Genomic DNA, 21,700 nt, shown 5'->3' with positions numbered 1-21,700 from the left:
TTTTGAATTCTTACGGGGAAATCTCCCCTTTCTTTATGAGCACTTCAAGAAAAAAAAACCAAAAAAAACCCTCATCCTGAAATGCACAATCTGGGAGACCTCTTCTCCCTTTTACTTTTGGTTGATAAGTAGGACACTTCAATATCATTCCTTCTCCAGATACTAATCTCAGCTCCCTCCTTTGTGCCCTACACTAAACCTAATCTTAATATACTTTCTCTAGGCAGTGCCCCATCCAGCTCACACCCCCTTTATATAGTCTCTTGTCCTGCTAATTGGCTGTTGGTCCTGCCCTTTTCCTTCTCCCTGGATACTGCCCCTGGCCAGTTCTAGGAGAGTGAAGTCAAGATGGGGTTGACTCCCTGAAGGTTGGACAGGAAGGAAGACACTTCTGGGATATCTTCACTACCTCACCTCTTCATCTCCGTAGAGCTGAACAAAGGAACAGGATGGGAAAGAGTTACCCCCAAGCTAGTATCCTCATCACTTTCCCAGCTCCATGGGTTACTCTTCCGATCCAGAGCACATGTAGGGGGAGCAAAGAATTCCTGCTTCAAGTTACTCCATTTTAATTCATGTCATTAGTTCAAATTACTTTGAGACTTAAGATAGTTTCTGTAATGAACAAGTGTATGACGGAACTATTCTTATATGCAAATATTTACTCTGTTATAAACCACTCAATTTTAATTATAACAAAAAATTACATGCTCATTATCAGTGCTAAAATGTTTTGCTATCTGTATACTGAATCAGGGACTACAAAAAGTACAGCAATACAAATACAGACTTTATATAACATTGTTTAAAAATGAACATACAAAGGTTATTGCCACCCATTCAATCTATTTTTTCCTACAGATATAACTGAGATACACAAAACATAAGTCCATGCAAACCTACAAGGTTTTCCTCCTGTTAAATATTCTTCCTTAAATCCTGAACTATTAAGGAAACAAAGCCTTTGGTATCTTAATACATTTTACAACAGACAGTAACCATGGTTTTCTTATATATCTTTATAGTAGTTTGCCCAATGGGGCCTCAATCCCAAATACAATATTTGGGTGCAATAACTTTTTTGCAGCAGTTAGTAAATGGCAAAATTGACTAAAATAGTGACAGCAGAAAAAAAGGACAAATTGAAAAAAGTGTTTAAGTATTTATAAATTACATTACAGATCACCACAACCATTTTAAAGCAATCAGTCACAAAAATAGAACAGTGCTGAAATACAGAAATTGCCATGCTCACCTAGCATACGAATGTACAATGCAGTTTGATCAGAGCTGTCATAGGAAATTGCTCCACGCCTCTGTAAAAAAGATAAAGACAAAACATCAATCTATTTTATAGATGTTAGTCTGACCCTTAAATTGCATTCATTTTGAAGAGCCATGGTCAACTTAATCCTTTAAATTGACTAATTCCAAAAAATAATGGTTTTTGACAATGCATCCTAATTTTGTCCTTGCAGAAGTAGAGAAGTGCCAAGAGAAGGAGGAAACTAATAACAGAAGCCAGGAGAGAACTGGTGGCACAGGGTCTCTGAGGAGCGCTCAACCCCACACCCTTCCCAATTCCCTTTCCAGATGCCTCTCAAAATCATACCCTCACCCTCCCCACTTGCACAACAAAAATAAGGAAAAATTCACACAGCAGAACATAGTTAATGTGGAGTTATAAACTGCAGACACCTCAGCAATGGCCTGTGCTTCTCATGCCCATTCAAAACATTAAAGTTTAGCTCTCAAAACAAACATTTGCATTTACTGGTTTTCTAACTATTTTCCTTGCAACTAGAGGGAAATAACTGATTTTTAAGTTCATTGGCAATTTTTAGAAGTTTTAGAAAAAAAATTCATTTTGGGCCAGACAGAAAATTAAAGTTAGAAATTTTCAGCAAATCAAAGAAAAAAATAATTATGGGTCAAACAAAATATTTTGTTCAATCCAACACTCAATATTTCATTTAAATTTTAAGCATTTTAAAATTCCTGATTTTTTTATGCAAAATTAAAGGAAATTTCAAAAAGAAGTTATTTTGTACCAAAAAATTCTAAATGTTTCATTTTGAAAATGTCAAAAAAAGTTTGTTTTTTAGAATTTTCTCCCCAAATGAAGAATTCTGCGAAGCTAACACAAATTCACAAAATGTTGATACATAACTGAGTGCATTTTTGCCAAAAAGGTTGCGCCTGAAAAATGTACCCCAGCTCTATTTGGTGCAGTAACTTCCTAATGAGGATATTTTTAATTACACATTTCCTGGATTTGTAATGCCAGAGTCTAGGGAATTAAAGTCACATTCTGAAAGGATATAAGGAGCACAAGACACTACTGAGCACCTGCACTCTTAACGTTTTCTGTATTTGACTACAGAAACAACTTTTAAAAATATTGCATAAAGTTATTTTAAAGAACAAGAACACATACGAACACATATGAAGCGTCATTCATGAGCTATCAAAATTATTACTTCCACAGGATATTCAAAGACCCAGAGCAGACTGTACCTTTTTTACCCTCAAACTTATTCTACATTGTATGTCTGGATACTCAATGTGTATGCTGCCGTACTTGTGATTTAGGAATCTTCCTGCAGTTTATTCTGGATTTGTCCCACAATAGCCAAATATTGAGAAAGTATTTTTGCAAACACAACCAAATCAGCAGGATGCGTTGTCACACTAAGCACTACGGACCTTCCTGTGTGCAGCACCTGTCTGCCAGATGTGGACTGATACTAACAAACTTGATTTTTTTTGCCAAAACTAAGCAAGAAGAAATTACACACCTTGTGCAATAATGATGATTCTTTCAGATGTGTCCCCCTATGGGTGCGCCACTGTGGCTGTGTCCCTGCGCTGCTGGTCAGAGCACTTCAGTAGCAATATCCATGGAGCCTGCACCTGCGCTCTCTCTCCTCATATTGCGCCATGTGGCTAGCTAGCATGTGTGGGTTAACCATCCTTAGTTCCTTCTCTACCACAGAGCCATAAGCAAGAACTCTGTAGTAGAGGAGAGGAGGGCCGGTAATGGAGCACAAATAAGGACACATCTCAAAGAACCATCGTTACTGCACAAAGTGAGTAACTTCTTCTTCGAGTAGGGTCCCCATGGGTGTTCCACTGTAGATGCCTCTCGAGTAGTATCCCCCGCTTGGAGGGTTGGGACTTAGTCACAGATGATAGTACTGTGGAGCCAAAGATGGCATCAGAGTCAGAGTCCTCAGTGATTGCATGATGTTCGGCAAAGGTGTGGACTGACGAACACGTCGCTGCTTTGCAGATCTCTGAGATGGGGACATTCTTAAAGAAGGCGACAGATGAGGAGGAGATTGATCTTGGGGAATGTGTATGGATCAAGTCTGGAGGGTCATGTTACAAATCTGGTAGCACTGTCTGATGCAATTTGAGACCCACTTGGAGAGTCTTTGGGCTGACACCGCTGAGCCCTTAGACCTTTCCACCAGAGAGAGGAATAGTCTAGGGGACTTCCTGATTCAAGGGCTTTCCTAACATCTAGGGTATGCAGCATGGCCTCCCTATTGTCTTAGTGAGGTCTAGAGCAGACAGCCTAGAGCAGACAGGTGAATAAATTGATTCATGTGAAACAAGGAGATCATTTTAGGGATGAATGTTGGATATCTCCTGAGTATAACCTTATCTGGAAAGAACACTGTGTATGGGGGATGTACCACCACAGCTGCTATTTTCCTCATTCTTCTAGCTGAGGTAATTGCAATTAGAAAAAAAAGTTTTCATTGATAGGTATGCTAGTGAACAGGTGGCCGCAGGTTTGAAGGGAGGCCTAATCAGCCTTTTGACAAGAGATTTAGGTCCCACAAGGGGGTAGGAAGTCAGGGTTGAGGGAAGAGTTTTGTTATTCCCTTAAGGCAGTATTTCTCAATTATATTTCGCTGCGGCACCCTTGCGTGGCCATGCCATACCCTCCGCCGACAAGTCCAGGAAATCTTCCCCTTTTCGGCGGCCTAGTATAGGCTGGTTTCGGCGGCGCGCTCTCTAAGCTGTTTTCGGCAGCGCGCTATTTCTGTTAATTTCGGCGGTGCGGTTCCGCTTTTTCACAGAACCTTTCAACTCAGCCCACGGAACCCCAGGGTTCTGCGGAACACTATTTGAGAAACACTGCCTTAAGGAACCTTAGTGGTTGGGTACGATAGTACTCAGTACTTCTACAGATTGGTGAAATGCTGTAATAGCTGCTAGATGGACCCTGAGAGAGCTCAGGGTTAACTCCGATTTTTTAAGGGTCAGGGCATATTCCAGAATATGTGGAAGAGTTGCTGACACTGGAAAGATTTGTTGTGACGTGCACCAAATCTGGAACCTGAACCATTTCTACAGTTAGGCGCGTTGTGTGGATGACTTTCTATTGTATAGTAGAACTTCTTGCACTTGCTTTCAGCATGAGCTTTCTAGATGCTGCAACCATGTAGGAGCCATGCTTTGAGGTGGAGGATCCCCAAGCTAGGATGTATGGTGTGCCCTTTATCCTGAGAAGGTGTGGAATGGCCGGAAGGGAGATTGATGAGCTGAATCTTGGCCATGTGGGAACTATCAAAATGAAGTAAGCTCCATCCCTCTTTATCTTTAGCAATACCTTCAGAAGAAGAGGAAACGTAGACACGGCATAAAGAAGGTTCTTGTCCCATGGGAGGAGGAGAGTATTGCCCAGAGTGTGCTGTCTAATTCCCGCCTTGAAACAGTATTGCAGACGCTTCTTGTTCTGATAAGTGGTGAACAGATCTGTGGACGGTGTTCCCCACTGTATGAACAACTTGTTAAGTACTGACGGATGCATCTCCCACTCATGGTTGTGTGGGAATTTGTGACTGAGCTTTTTTGCTATCAAGTTTTGCGTGCCTGGGAGGTAAGCCGCGGACAAAGTGACATTGTGAGACATTCACCAATTCCATAGCTTCACTGCCTCCATGCATAGGGAGGCCGATATGACCCCTCCCTCCCTGACAATTGATATAATACATGTAGATTGCTGTTTGTTAGGATCTTCATATGTGATCCTGTTATAGAGGGAGGAAATGGGCGTAGGTATTCCTGACCACTCTCAACTCGAGGAGATTGATATGTAGAGATATCGCCACAGGTGACCAGTTGCCTCACATTGTGAGACTGTTTAAATATGTACCCCATCCAATGAGGAATGTGTCGGCGGTAAGCTTTAGCAAAGCTTTTGATATGGTCTCTCACAGTATTCTTATCAGCAAGTTAAAGAAGTGTGGGTTGAATGAATGGACTATAAGATGGACAGAAAGCTGGCTAGACCAATGGGCTCAACAGGTAGTGACCAATGGCTCAGTGTCTAGTTGGCAGTCAGTAACAAGCGGAATGCCCCAGAGGTCGGTGCTTGGGCCTGTTTTGTTCAACATCTTCATTCATGATCTGGAGGATGGGGTGGATTGCACTCTCAGCAAGTTTGCAGATGACACTAAGCTCGGGGGAGTGGTAGATACCCTGGAGGGTAGGGATAGTATACAGAGTTACCTAGACAAATTGGCAGATTGAGCCAATAAAAATCTGATGAGGTTCAACAAGGACAAGTGCAGAGTCCTGCACTTAGGACAGAACAAACCCATGCACTGCTACGGACTGGGGACCGACTGACTAGGCAACAGTTCTGCAGAAAAGGACCTGGGGGTTACAGTGGACAAAAAGCTAGATATGAGTCAACAGTGAGCCCTTATTGCCAAGAAGGCTAATGGCATATTGGGCTGAATTAGTAGAAGCATTGCCAGCAGATCGAGGGAATGATTATTCCCCTCTATTTGGCATTGGTGAGGCCACATTTCCAGTATTGTGTCCAGTTTTGGGCCCCCCACTACAGAAAGGAAGCGGACAAATTGGAGAGAGTCCAGAGAAAGGCAACAAAAATGATTAGGGGGCTGGAGCACATGACTTATGAGGAGAGACAGAGAACTAGTCTTGTTTAGTTTGGAGAAGAGAAGAGCAAGGGAGAATTTGATAGCAGCCTTTAACTACCCAAAAGGGGGTCCCCAGGGAGGATGGAACTAGGCTGTTCTCAGTGACAGTAGATGACAGAACTAGGAGCAATGGTCTCAAGTTGCAGTAGGGGAGGTCTAGGTTGGGTATTAGGAAAAAAATTTTCACTAGGAGGGTGATGAAGCACTGGAATGGATTACCTAGGGAGGTGGTGGAATTTCCATCCTTCAAGGCTTTTAAGGCCTGGCTTGACAAAGCCCTGGCTGGAGTGATTTAGTTCAGGTTGGTCCTGCTTTGAGCAAGGGATTAGACTAGATGACCTCCTAAGGTACCTTCCAACCCTAATCTTCTATGATTCTAAGGAGACACAAAGATGGCACTTGAAAAAAAGAGGTCTCTTTGTATGCATAGGATGGGTTCTTCCACCAGTCCAGGGAGTTCTTGATCCTGATGGGCAGTGACAGGGATTTGTCCAGACTGTTTCTGATCAGTCTGTAAACCAAACTGAACCACATCCGTAGGCATCACAATATGAAGTCTGGTATTGGAATCACCACCATTCTTGCTGCCATATGCCCCAGGAGCTGGAGACAGATTCCGGCTGGCACGTGAGGGCTGCACTGAACTGTGTCTAAGTGAGACCAGGGAAAGAAACCTGCATTGAGGTAGGAATAGTTTGGATCTGTAGCACATCTAGGTCGGCCTCTATGAATTCTAGGCATTGCACTGGTGTCAGGATCTATCTCTGGATATTGATGTGTAGGCCCAGCTCCTTGAACAAGCGTATCATATTTTCGGTGGTTCAACGAGCCTCCTGAAGTGATCAGGCTCTGAGCAGACAATTGTCCAGGTAAGGTTAGATCATTAACCCTTGTGATCGTAGATGGGCGGCTACCACTGAGAGAACTTCAGAAAATATTCTCAGGGATAATGAGAGTCTGAAGGAGAGGACTCTATTGGTAATGGTAGGATACCAGAGTGAACCTGAGAAAACATCTGTGATCCGGTAGTATTGAAATGTAGAGGTAAGCGTCTTGTAGATCGAGGGCTGAAAACCAGTCTCCCTGTTCCAGTGACGGAATGATCATCGATAAGGTGACCATCTTGAACTTCTTAGCTTTGACGAACTTGAGAGCTATGATGTCCAGAATGGGTCTCCAACCTCCCTTTCTTTGGGATATTAGGAAGTAACAAGAGAAGAACCCCTTGCCTCGTGAATGTCAAGGTACTGGTTCTATGGCTCCTAACTACAGGAGGTGATCGATCGATCTACCATAGTAGACTTTCATGAGAAGGGTCCCTGAAGTGGGATGGGGAAGGGTGTTTTGAAAGGTAGGAGATTAAGTCGATGGAGTATCCAGATTTGATGATCTCTAGGATGCATCTGTCCGATGTTATGCGCCCCAGGCACTGCAGAGCATTGCCAAATGGTGGCCAAATGGGTGCATGGGCACAGGTAGTAGTGGGGAGAGGATTCGCAGTGCCTCAACTTGCCCATCAAAATTGGTGCTTAGGGGCAGGTTGTTGGGTCAAGGATTGGGAGCCAGAAGGCTTCCGTTTTGAGAATTTCCCCTTTTTCCTCTGCAGCTCATAGTGCCGTTGTGAAGGGAATTGGGACGAATAAGGCCTTTGTTGGTATTGAGGGCTAAAATGTCTCTCTTGCCCTGATGTGTATATTTCCCATGGCCCTGGAATCTTTCAAGGAGTGGAGAGAGGTGTTGGTCTTCTTGGCAAAGAGCTTCACACACTCAAAGGGGAGGTCCTCCGCGGTGGTCTGCACCTCCTTCGGGAATCACCTCATCACTACAGCTGTGGAGATGGTCATATAGTGGCACCTAGGGCCGACTGCAAGGATGTTTTTGCCACCAGTTGCCCTTCCTGGATGAGGACCTTGCAGGAGTCCCAGGAGCTCTCCAGCAGTTTAATCAATGAAATCATGTAATTTATTATAATTTGTGTAGTTATACTTTGCTGTGAGCGCCAGGTAGTTGGCAATTCGAAACTGTAAGGTGGCTGAGGAGTATGTCTTTTTACCAAAGAGATCAAGGCACTTCTAGTTTATGTCATAAGATGTCCTAGAGTAGTGCTGTCAGCCACAAGGGTACACAGCGTCCACCACAATGGAATTGGGTGGTGGGTGGGTGAATAGGAACTCTGATTCCTTTGCGGAGACATACTATTTTTTTGTCCATCTGCTTGCACATCAGGGCCACCAAAGCCAGGGTTTGCCACATCATCTTAGCTGGGTCTAGGATGGCCTCGTTGATTGGGAAGGTGATTTTAGAAGCAGATGAAGCATGGAAGATATCGATGAGATGGTGGTGCGTATATTTAACCTCCTCCGATGGTATGCAGAGGATGTCCGCCACTTTTTTTTGCCAGCTCTTGGAACAATCAGAAGTAGTCTGCCATAAAAGGTGCTGACAGCATGACGGCTTCATCCAGCAAAGAGGAGAATATGGTCATAGGTTTCACCTCATCCTCTGTGTCTACCTCTTGCTCCTCCGCTTCTTGAGGTTCTGAGGCCCATGATGCTGAGGCCCAAAGTAGCATGCCTGGGAGGCTCTCAGGCAATGCTCAGTGCCCTTGAGACAGGCTGTTGGTGTCTCTCCCAGGAGTCCCAATATGACCACTGTGATGGCATACAACCTGGTGCAGGTGCCCACGGATGGCTGTACCAAGATCGTGGTGGTGCCATCTGGTGGTACATTCCCGGACCCTGTTGATATTGGTCTCATATGGAGCTTGGGAGAAATATTGAGAAACTCCTTCCAGCTTGCTATCCGATCCCTCACTTGATATTGGAGGGGCATGGCATGACTGTGCGGAAATATTCTGAGGTCAGCCATGGCTTGGTGCCATGATTTCAGTACCAAGGGACGGAGAGTCAGGTGCTTCCAACATAGTCAGGTCACTGGCCTGATAGAATTCTGCTTGTACTGCGCATGCCAACATTGGTGGCAGTGCTGGGGGACACAGGAACCTCGCCCATACTGATCCCTTCGGTGCTGGATGGGCCGATGCCGCTAGAGGGTCCAACATCAGCTCGCGTACCTGGAGCATCTTAGGGCATTTGGCCTTATCTCTCTGCACCGAAGACTTGGTGCCCAAGCCCAAAGGGTCCATGGGCCTATCAATGGTACCGGACACCAACGGCTGCTGAGAGGCGTGGGTGCCAGATGATCTCGGTGCTGGTGGTGCCAAGATACTGAGCGAGATGGTGATCGCTTTCTGCTATCCATGGGTTCGCTGAGGGGACTTCACGCTCTCTTTTTCGACTTGTGAGAAGAGTCCCTGGACCGTTTCTTCGACCCACTATCCTTCAAAGTCAAAGGTTGAGGGGAAGACTCACACCCGCTGGAGGGTTGAGGTCAAAGAGCCGCCTCCATAAAGATGATTTTCTGACGAAGCTCTCTCTCCTTCAGGGATCTCAGTCGGAACTCCTGGCAAAGGGAACATTTTTGTTGGATGTGGCTGTCACCAAGGCAGCGAATGCTCAGGGAGTGCTGGCCTGCAATTAGGATCGCCTAGCTACAAGTGCGACACTTCTTGAAGCCTGGAGAGCTGGGCATACCCATCTCTAGCCAGGGTGGTTGAGAAGGAACTGAGGACAGTTTGCCCACGCATGCTAACTAGCCTCGTAGAGAGAGGAGAGACAGCGCATGTGTGGGCCCAACAGACATTGCTACCAAAGTTCTCCAGTCAGCAGCGCAAGGATGCAGACATACCTACAGTGCAGCACCCACAGGGACACTACTCGAAGAACAGTTAAGGAAAATCTAGGGTTTACTTTATGGGAAAAAGCTAGCCAGTATTATAAGGGACTGGATTACTGCACAGTTTTTTTCTTTAACTGAAACGTTAGTTACAAACCAGACTTATTCATGACAGTACAGGCTAGCTGTTTTAGGCATGAGGCATCTCAAAAGCTGAATGATACTTAGAAATATTTGGTGTTATGCAGATAGAAACTCCTGCACTGAAAATACAATGAAGTAATCGATACTTCGCTGTCTCAAAATTTTTAAGGAAAGAGGAGGGCCATCCTGATTATTTTATCCTCTCAAACACTGCAGCCTTCCCCGCTATAAGCCCTTACTCATTTCAATCTGTACAAAATGCAGCCACAAGAATCACCTACCTTGTGGGCACCTATAAACATGTCTAGCCCTTATTCAAATCCCTTCACTCTTCCCCTTACCTTCAATATAAAATTTAAATGTTGTAGCTTTCAATGTTCTGCACAACCTAGCTCCTGTCTACGTCTCTGCTCTGCTCGTTTTGCTCCTCCCTCTATCCCTTTCATGTGTTTTGCCAATTCCCATCCCGGGGCCTTCTTTGTGTTGTCCCTGTCCTACTACTGCTAGCTCTCAAAATTTTTGGTATTTAAAGAGTTCTCATGAATTTCTGATTTCTTCATTCAAGAATATGAAGTTTTCCCTTGTTCACAATGCTTACAATCTACCTTTACTGTCAGTGGAATTGAAGCCTCAGGCTGCCCTCTTCCTTTAACTTTTGCAGATGAGAGTGAGGCTCCCCCATCAAAGATGGATGTCATCATTCATTCATTGACTGTCCTCAGGGAAGATGATGTCTCTTTACCACGTGAGGGCCGGCAGCAACCATAAGATGTGGATATGGGATGAGATTACAAGCAGCATAACTAAGGCAGCACAGTGCTAGGAAATGGGTTAGGAAACTGAGGCACAGCACACAGAGGCATGGGGCTGCAGATATAGACCTGACCTGCCTTCATGTATGGCCCTTTATCAGAGAATGAGGGTACTGGGGTAGCAGGAGGCAAGGAAGTGGGGAAACTGGGAACTGGTACTGCTGGGCCCCAGATAGAGAAGATCTCTGCCTACCACTGCTCCGGAAGTATTGCTGCTGAGTCAAGAGAGTAATAGGGAAAATCCCATCCATTTCCCATCTCAGCAGAAAGGAGAGGATAAGTGGAGTCTCCATCTGAACAGCCAGGGAGAGCTTTGCATTTAGGGTTCACTTTTCAATCTGGAATTATCACACACACATTGCCAGAGGAATGAAGGGGAGTTAAAAAGTCAAAAGATAAAATCAAATCATGTTTTTAGTCTCTTTTTTTAACTTAACTTTTGGGACCAATCTCATAATTTTTTATGGTTTGTCTTATGATTTTTTGCTCTCTTGAGCGAGTCTGACTCATGATTTTTGGTCTCTTGAGGTTGCCACTACTGCTAATCTGTCTTCTTAGGGAGGCGTATAAAGGAACAGGATGGCAGATCCCAATACCCTTGGGGACAGGAGGCAGTAAGACAAGTTTCCTCCAAACTTAGAACAGTAAGACCTACACCTACACATTTAAGGTTCAATTTTGACAGATTACACAAACTGGAGGTAGGCAGTTCTTCTCTTAAAAATATCAGAAAGCATGCAAAACACTAAGACAAATCTCATATTTTTAAGCCACTTGTGACTATTTGAACCATGATGTTTTAACATTTGGGGTTGGCAACACTTCTCCTCAAAGTCATTATTTTACAAGTGCTTCCCAAAAGGAATATAAAACCACTGGCCCTCCCCACAGATATGTTAACTATGTAGACTGAAGATAGTCCTAGAGCAAGATCCATCCATTAGCTGTGCTATTTAATCAATGCTTTTCTCTACATCCCATCCAACATTTGTATGTTGTCTAATTGGATTGTAAACTCTGGCAGAATCTTTGTCTTCTTACCTGCCTCAATGCGAACATTAATGGCACTATGCAAACATTTAACAAACCCACATTTATGGCGGCAACATCAGCAGTTCTTACTATGATGACTGTATGTGTAAATCTGTACTTAACTACCATAATAGGAACCTTAAAAAAAAAAAAAAAAAAAAAAAAAGAACCAAACTATCAAATTGGAAAAGAGGGACAATTACCTTTGTTCTAGCTTATGGTCTTATTTACTGCAAATATGAAAAGACCAAAGGTCTAGGGATATAGTGATGTTTATCGGTAGGATTAAGTTTGTTTACTTTCTGCACTTGCATGATTGAATTGTTAGGCTCCAAGGCCAGAATTTATATTTATTTCATTTAACTTGCCTTCTTTTTCAAGTCAAAAACAAAAAACTTATTCCTTGCAATTTCAAGTAAAAAAAAGATTTCCCCACAGGTAAATTTTATATTTATTATAGTATTGTCCAGAGACCCCCAAATCCTGGTTAGGTTCCAATTGTAGTAAATAATGTCTAGAAGGAAAACATGCCATGCAGCCTTATATGCTGGGTATCTAGCTTAATTTCCATTTTGTTTCTCCTTGGAAGTCTATAAACTCAGACATATTCCCCAATATTTGTTTATACAGCACAGAGCACAATGAGGCTCCAAATCCCAATTAGGACTTTGGACACTTCTACAATACAAATATAGAGAAGAGGGGCAAGAAAAAAGATCATGTGAATTGTCAACTAACAGTTTAAAGTTCAGTTACATAACTTGTTAAATAGGCAAATTCTGCACATTCTGTTGAATACATTTCAATCTGTTCTTTCACCCTGGCTGAGTTCAAGCTTCAAGTCTAGTTTTTTAAACTTTTATAGGAGAATCTCCAATACAAAACCACGCCCAAATGAAAGTGATTTCTAGGAAAGAAAACAACTCGTAAAAAAGTTTAATGTTAAATTTCCTTACACGTTTGAAATCCATAGATTCCGATGTTCATTTCAAGAATTATAGTTAAAAATTAAATTTAATTCCATATAATTCTTAATTAGAATTAATTAGAATTTCAATAAAATCTTAATTAGAATTTATTTTAGCTATGATTATAACAGAATTGTACTTTCACAATCAAATGACTAGTACTTAGTTTGAACAGAAGGCCCTGTAGTAATATTACAGATCTCAGAAGATGTGTGATCTTTCCACCCAGAAAGTCACTGCTCTTTTCACAGAGTGCATGGTCATGAGAGGAGTTACATCTGAAGCTATTATAAACACCTTTATTCTCTGAAACCTCTCTTCACATCTAATTTATGCATTTTCCTCCCTTCAGATATTTGGATTCATCCAGGACAATACCACCACCTCCTATTATATGAAGATTGTGGGGATGGAGTACTACCATGCTTGACAGATCATGTAACTGAGATTTCACTGAGAGCATTGGCAAACTTTGAAATTTAAATCGGACAAAAAGATGGTGACTAGACAAGATGCTTTCAATGAGAAGAGGAAGACACCTACCAACTGTGAAGCTGAAAGGTGGTTTTAATAGGACTTGCAGACACAGAGCAAGATCATGACAGGAATCTGCATATTGCCAGAGGATTAAAAGATTGGTGGTCCCTCAAGAATCTGTCAAGTGACTAACAAACAGTCACATGCTATATACCCGCAGCTGTTGACTTCTCTTTCCCAGAAATGTTGGCCGTAAGTGAGTGACTGAGGTTTTGCCAGGATGGAAGCCTAGAGATCAAAGGGGCAATAAACAACTAAAAAGCCCTTCTCAGAAAAGAAGACAGCCAATTGTCACTTGTTGTTCCACGTGAGAACAGACTGAGATGGGGGAGAGAGAGATACTGCAGTATTGTTTGAAAGGAACTGTGGGCTTCCCTAGCTCCCAGGAAATGGTAACTGTTAGGCCCGGGAAAGATAGGAAAGCATGACTTCATTGTTTTAATATCAATTTTCTCTATAATGCTTTTAATTTAAATAAATACATTTGCTTTTAGAAGGCTGCTTGACTCATTGCTGCTGGAGGGAACAGAACTACAGGATCTGAACCTAAATCAGACTTGCTGAAATAATCAGTTGATCACAGGGGACTGCAACCCAGATCTCAGTCTGACAGTGGGAGGCTCATGTAATTCTACTTCACCACACACTCAAAAAAGGTAACTAGTTGAGACCCGGGACATGAGGATAGTGCACTCCAAGAGACCAAGAGGGGTTAAACAAGGCTGTTAGTCCAATAACTGTTAAACTTACAAGTACATATTTCAAAACAGAAGATTATATGTAATCCTCATTGCTCAGATCATCTAAAATTGGTATTGCTCTAACCCAGTGATACAAATAAAACAACTAAAGTGAAAAATAAAAGCACTATGAAACCCATTCCGGAGAGTAGAAAAAGATTTCTATTTATCAGCTACTTTTAACATTCAAACTTCAACAACAGCATACTCTACAAAGTATGGGCAGTAATTATTGCTACAGCATAGTGATAGAAGAAAATGAAAGACTTTTTTCCCCTCTTTGTACAGCATGGGTTTCATCACAAAGATAGCTGTATCATTTCATTATAATCAAAAGTGGAGAAATATGTAGTAGTGTAGTGGACATTCATTAAATTCAAGTTTAGAACAATTCCTGGATTTTCCAAGAATTATGCTGGGAAATTCTCTATCCTTTAAGTAATGCTCTACTCATAAAAGCTAGCAAGGAAGAACCACCTTGATTCTCTGACCCAAAAGGGAAGTCAGCAATTACAGAAAAATGTTTACCTGTAAACCAAGCACACTTACTATGGAAATTTACACAAACATGCAATCCAAAAATAGTATTCTGACAGACACATCAGAGGAAAAGCATACCCTAAAGACAAAACCATCCATCCCAACTTCAATCCAGAATTCCTGAAAACTTCTAAATTGTTATATTGTTCTGTGCTTGAAAAATCCACTTATGCAAGGGCTGTGGGAATCATTGCTTTGAAAGTAGAAGGGTCTAAACCAAATCAGTCTTATCTGAATTTAAGCTCTCTTTTAAAAATAAGTTTCTAGTCCTGCTGTTGCAAAAATGTGAAAAGAATGCAAACAGATGCAGTGTTTTTCTGAATAAGTAGATGAGCAGCTCTCATGCCACTGCTGTTCATAGCTTACCAAGTAGCTTTACACTGTTATTTGTGAAAACTATTAGCAACAGTTGAGATCAGGCACTGGATTTATTCAACCCAGCTCAGCTATTCAATATTGTGTTTTATTCTCATTGTTCAACAAATGGTCTTTGGCTTTATTTACTGCCTACTATTCAAACCCTGCTCTGAAGACAAATTACTAAATTTCTGCCTGAGCTTTTCTATGACACTCATCCTTGAATCAGAGTCCTTCACAAACATTAATTTATCTTCCTAAAATCTCTGAGAGGTAACTGGGTGGCACTATCCCTATTTTACATATGAGGACTTTATATGCTCAATGCACAGCTCCCATTGACTTCAAATGCAGCTATGAGTGCTCAGCACTTCTGCAAACCAGAACCCAGTTTCTCAAGATGGGCATCCAAAAATGAGGCACTCACAATTAGTACCTACCTGTGAAAAGTTCATTTTAAGTGACTTATCACAGAAGAACTCTGTGGCAGAAACAAGAACAGAATTCAGTTCTCCATGGCAGCATTCATTTACCTTAACCGTGAGACAGTCTCCTCTCTGCCTACAATCCCTGCCTCATTCACTACACACCTTCCAACTTCTGTAACAAAATAAGGCTGTAAGCAGCAGTCCTACAGATAAAAGCCTCAACCCCAATTCATCTCCAGAGCAGGTCCTTCCTATATAATGAATGAGGCAGGGGTCCTGTGGAAAAAGTACTGTGTGCTCATTTAATTAAAATTTGTATGATAACACAAGGGTGCCAAATTAAGGCTGTACACAGCCAACTTAATCCTGGCAATTCCTAACTTTTTGAAAGCTTGACTTTGCAACCTCACTATTTTTCATCTTAGTTTTGTGTAATTTTGTAGTTTTTAAAATACAGCAAATTGAAAACTGAAATTCCATTATGATGTGGCACTATACTGAAACATACATGGACCATCAGCACAGACCTCTGCTACTTCAGCTAACAGAGTTATCACTAGCAACAGTAGGTTGTCATCCTCTATATAGGCGGGCCACTAGAGGGGATGAGACACTGTCTGTGGGTTTCATGGTTATTTGTTGATAATAGATGAATGATGAGACTGATGTTTTAATGCATTTCCCAAATGCATATTTGTTTTAGCTCAACTCTATTTAATCATTCTTAGAGGTTTAAGTATAGCACCACTTGACATTCTGTTAATTCTGAATTAATTCAGTTAAAAAAAGTGTTTTTGGAAGTAAATTTCCCTTGTTTTGAGGAAGTGAGTATTATTAAGAGGCACCTGGGGATGGGGTATGAGAGATCTTCCAGGCCACACTTTGCTGCTACTCAGCTACAAGCTCTGTGGTCCTCCTAGCTCCAGTGGGAAAAGTCAGATATTTGCCTGGTGGTGCACCTTTATTTACTGCCTGCATAGAAATGCTATAAGACACAGAAGCAGCAGGCCACACTGTGCACTACAGGGCAGGGTTGGTGCACAAATTGACTACGTGAATATAGCTATTAAGTCAACCATCTCAGCTCTCCAAGGCTCAAGAAGATGGGGCCATCTTTACACTAGACACCAAGATCTGGCTCCCTGGGAGGGTCTAATTCTAGGCTCTAACCTACTATCATACAAAAGAGTTGTATTAAACTGAATGTGTTCTCACAGGAAGTTCTTCTATTTAACTGGTATGCTGAAATGTGGTGTCCTCTGAAAAGTGATTTAAAATGGGGTGGTGCTCCATTTTTGTGTTTAATTTACAAGTAAAAAGAGGTTAGAGTTTGTTTTTATTTATTTATTTAAGAGAAATGGCAGCCCTCACCCTGCCATATGAAAGACAATCTAGATTATTTCTTCCTCATACATTAATTATTCTTCCTGCAGAGAGGACAGAATGACTGATGTGTTATTTCAGCTTACTGTCTTTACACCAGTACCAGAAAGATTCTCCAAACGTATTAAGACTTAAAGCAACAGGTATGTAAATTAGAAGAGTTTAAGACTGACCATGTTAAATGGCTGACCATGTCAGAAGTCACTTAGCTGAAACTTTGTTTAAACTAACATTCCAAACTTAGCTCCTGGCCAACTGTGGTGGAGACTTTTAAATAAATCACTATCTGAATTGTCTACACATATAGGCACCTCTAACATTTTTGTTCAACACCAATGATATGATCACCAACAGTCAACATGGATTCACCAAGGGAAAGTCATGCCTGACCAACCTGATTGCTTTCTTTGAAGAGGTGACTGGCTCTGTGGATGTGGGGAAAGCGGCGGACGTGATATTCCTTGACTTTAGCAAAGCTTTTGATACGGTCTCTCACAGTATTCTTATCAGCAAGTTAAAGAAGTATGGGTTGGATGAATGGACTATAAAATGGATAGAGAACTGGCTAGAACATAGGGCTCAACGGAAAAGTGATAAATGGCTCCATGTCTAGCTGGCAGCTGGTCACAAGTGGAATGCCCCAGAGGTCGGTGCTCGGGCCGGTTTTGTTCAACATCTACATTAATAATCTGGCGGATGGGGTAGATTGCACTCTCAGCAAGTTTGCAGATGACACTAAGCTCGGGGGAGTGGTAGATACCCTGGAAGGTAGGGATAGGATACAGAAGGACCTAAACAAACTGGAGGATTGGGCCAAAAGAAATTTGATGAGGTTCAACAAGGACAAGTGCAGAGTCCCGCACTTAGGAAGGAAGAATCCCATGCACAGCTACAGACTGGGGACCGATGAGCTAAGCAGCAGTTCTGCAGAAAAGGACCTGGGGGTAACAGTGGATAAGAAGCTGGATATGAGTCAGCAGTGTGCCCTGGTTGCCAAGAAGGCTAATAGCATATTGGGCTGAATTAGTAGAAGCATTGCCAGCAGAACGCAGGAAGTGATTATTCCCCTCTATTCGGCATTGGTGAGGCCGCATTTGGAGTATTGTGTCCAGTTTTGGGGCCCCCACTACAAAAAGGATGTGGACAAGTTGGAGAGAGTCCAGCGGAGGGCAACAAAAATGATTAGGGGGCTGGAGCACAAGACTTATGAGGAGAGGCTGAAGGAACTAGTCTTGTTTAGTCTACTGATGAAAAGAATGAGGGGGAATTTGATAGCAGCCTTTAACTACCTGAAAGGGGGTTCCAGGGAGGATGGAGCTAGGCTGTTCTCAGAGGTGGCAGATGACAGAACAAGGAGCAACAGTCTCAAGTTGCAGTGGGGGAGGTCTAAGGTTGGACATTAGGAAAAAGTTTTTCACTATGAGGGTGGTGAAGCACTGGAATGGGTTACCTAGGGAGGTGGTGGAAGCGCCATCTTTAGAGGTCTTTAAGCTGCGGCTTGACAAAACCCTCTCTGGGATTATTTAGCTGAGGTTAGTCCTGCTTTGAGCAGGGGGTTGGACTAGATGACCTCCTGAGGTCCCTTCAAACTGCATGATTCTATGGTTTTGTACTTGACAAGATGGTCTTCCTCAAATATCTTCTGTACATTTTGCAGTGTAAACACAGAACATGTAAGAAAGCCCAGGTTATGCAACACTGGTATTTGGGTTTTTTCCCCTCTGTCAAATTAGTTTCTTGTGATCACCAGAGAAGAGGCTTAAATAGAGATTTGAGTAAGAGAAGAGGTGGTTGCGTGGTGAACAAGCAGTATTTAGCTTTTGCAAGTGAAAAGCATACGATGGGGGAAAACCTGCAAGCATTGAACTGAAACCACCTCTGGTGCAGCCTGGATGAAACTAAAAGTATAACATGAGGTTTCAACAAAAGTATTTCTCCTTAACATAAAATTGTATTTTTTTTTTAAAAAAAAGGGATACCAATTTGATAATTACATTTTTCTCTGAAGATTTTTGCATACTACTTACAAGTAGCAAATATGGTTAACTGAAAATCAAAATTCTTTTTTTCAATTTTACAATAATCACTTTAAAGCATTTTGTGGACAGTTCACTGACGGTTTCACTTCCTGCCTTATGCATTAGCAAGAAAGAGAGATATAATCGTCAAGCAAAATTGCAAAAGGCGCTCCTGTGCATGTACTTTACACTCTGCAAGGTGATGTTATTTGGTAACCCGAACAGAGCTACTGCTGCTCTTTTTAGTTTCATGCTGGAGAATCACCTCTTCCCTGGACCTCTGCAACTAACTAAGGAGCACTGGGAGTCTGGGAATTCTGATTCACAGCCCAGACTCCTGCTCAGGACCAGAAGCCTGAAGAGGAGGCTGGGGAGCCTCCTTCAATCACTAGACCTTGAACTGGGAAATAGTACCCCAAAAGCTTTTAGCAAAGGTTGGAAGACACAACCCACTTATCCGTCTGCAGGACCTAATGGAGAGGTAGAGACTAGAAGCAGCAGGGTGAACTCAGAAGAGAATGGAGAAGCCTCACCAATCCCAAAGATCCAAGAATGATCAAGAACAGCTGGCCCTAGAGAGAGGTCATCTCTCACACACAGGTCTATGAGTTTTCACTTGGGGGCACACTAGCTCCATAAGAGAGGTAGAAAAAGTGAAGGGCTAGAACAGATACCCAATTAGCTCTCTTCAGACAGAGTTGGAACAAGAAGTGGAATCAAACAGATTCATCAGGGATCTCCCCATCTCAGTTCACAATGGCAGGGAGTAGAAAAGTAGCCAAGTGAAGATCCTGTATTCTTGTCTCCCTTCACAGAATGCAGGAACCAGGAGCAGCAGGGCCATCCTTTTTCTCCAACTTCCTCATTAACAAGCATACATAGTAGGAATCTGAGCTCCTGACACCTCTCCTGTGCATGTATGTGATATCCTGTTTTTGTGGTTCATTTACACAGCAACTGGGGAGAAACAGACAAACCTGGTTAGGAATGTAAAAACAAGTTCCAGGCAGGTCAACTAATTTCAAGTTAAGTGTCCCCTTAATTGCAAACTGATTTGCAAGATAAGCTATTAATATGCACAGATCTAACCCATGCAGCTTTGGTGAAACATGCAAAAATACTATTTCTCCTTATGTTCAACTATATCCTAAGTGGCAGTCCCAAGCCTCAGACAAATGAATTACTAAAAAGTAACAAGAACTAAAAAAAATCTTCTCCTTCTTGAATGGAGGGTAACACATGTAAGTGGACCTAAAATATTAAGCCAAGTAGTAGAGACGGAAGGTTGCGAGAGACTTTATGAGCATGCACCAAGAACTGTTCAACTACATTCAAAAGCAGCTTTTAATGAAAACACTATATGAATTTTGTAATTATTCATGAAGTAGTGTGTAGACATCCAAGCAGATGTCTGGCAAACATAAGAGGGTCTTGTCACTCTCCACCCACCAAATAGCTTCATCCTTGGCAAAGTGGACAATTATACCTTCAGTATCTTGATTAAATGCCCTGTAATCTTGTAGAAGTCCTTTTGAGGTAGATTGTTAATCTTGTGCATTCTTCCCAAAACTCCCCCATATAGATAGATTCACCATGAAAGCACCTGACTTCATCGAGGGATTAAAAGAGATAAAGACTATCTTGAAATAAATTATGTGCATGAATGAGGATGCACAGGTCCAGAGTCTGACCACCACCTGCAAAACTATTTAATCACAACAAAGAACCTGAAATAAAAAATGGTCATCTTATGAGGCCAGAATGATTGCTTCACAAGACATTTTTTTGCAGTCCAGAAACTCTGATGCAGTAATAGGTGAGGAGATTAAACAAAAATTATAGGGAGTGGCTCTTGAAACTCTGTTAGAAGATCTTGTCTGAGCATTTAAAAGCCCATCTGCCAGAAGGAATATGAGCATAACAAAATGAAAAAATACAGAAAAAAGAAGTTTAATCTATATTTCACAGATACTGAATGCAGTAAAATACAAGCATATGTAATTCCCCCATCCACAAACCTGGAAAGAGAGAATTGTTGTTTTTCCAACTATTTTGAACAGCAACTGTTTCCATGCTGTGGAAAGACAGCTATAACTTGAGAAACTTTCAGAAATTCTGTTTACAGATTAAAATTTTCAAAAATGAGAGACCAGTTACATTAGAGTGGTCCCAAATTTCAGTTCTTTCAAGACAACTGAATTAAGATAATAAATACATACAGTTCACAACCAACCTATTTGAAGTTATGATTTTGAGATGTTACAAGTTGGGAAAGAAATTAATTTGATTTCAAAATCTGCTCTAGGAAGTTCAAATATTTAAGATAGAAAATTTTTAAAATCTGATCCTCCAATGCCTATTTTTGTGGAAGAAATTAAAGTATATGTTGCATAACCCATTATTTGTAAAGTAATTTGTAACCAAAGACTTTTCCTTCCCACATTTTTCCATTAATAGATTAAGTTAGAAAAAAGGGGCAATCAAAATAATTTGCTACAGAAATACTGCAGACAAACTTGTTTTTAAGATAAATTTGGCGTACTAGAAACATAAACCTCAAATTTTCACTTAGTTATCACTAAATTAATAAAATAATGGCCTCTTGTGTTCCTTAATTTTAACACCCTCCAGAAACATTTAATAAGAACTAGAGAACAAAAGATTTATGTATTCTAACAACTGTAATTATGATGCCTCACCTATTATACTTGAAAGAAACAAGGATGCAAAAGTAATTTTTAATTTGCATTGACACAAGGCATTTCATACTCAAATGATTTATATCAATACTATTATGCAAATTATAATTAATGCAATGCATTATATAATGGCTAAATAATTTTTGATGGAAATATGTACAGTTTATATAAACATGGAAAATATGAGATAGAAAACTGTTTCTCTCCTAACTGAAATTCTTTAAGTATATTGTCAGTACAGATCCTCCTCTCTTGGGACGTGTCTGCACACTGCATAAAGAGACAGAAACTTTCTGGTGCTCTAGTTATGGGATGTTCTAGGCTCTGCTATGTTTATGAGCTCC

The 21,700-nt window shown here is 41.5% G+C and overlaps 1 protein-coding gene across 3 annotated transcripts in view; it reads right to left on the bottom strand.

The window, feature by feature from the left end:
- The window catches only part of PDE7A (phosphodiesterase 7A), a 104,672-nt gene that overhangs the window by 60,389 nt on the left and 22,583 nt on the right, over window positions 1–21,700 (bottom strand). For all 3 annotated transcript variants that reach the window (XM_067553853.1, XM_067553854.1, XM_067553855.1), the window contains exon 2: window positions 1,256–1,316. In XM_067553853.1, the coding sequence (XP_067409954.1) occupies window positions 1,256–1,316 (61 nt within the window). The remainder of the gene's footprint in view (window positions 1–1,255; window positions 1,317–21,700) is intronic.

The sequence above is a fragment of the Emydura macquarii genome, unplaced genomic scaffold (genome assembly GCF_026122565.2).
Source record: "Emydura macquarii macquarii isolate MOO-44397 ecotype Brisbane River unplaced genomic scaffold, CSIRO-AGI_Emac_v2 contig_1477, whole genome shotgun sequence".
Lineage (NCBI taxonomy): Eukaryota > Metazoa > Chordata > Testudines > Chelidae > Emydura > Emydura macquarii.
This window is presented reverse-complemented; position numbering and strand designations above follow the sequence as displayed.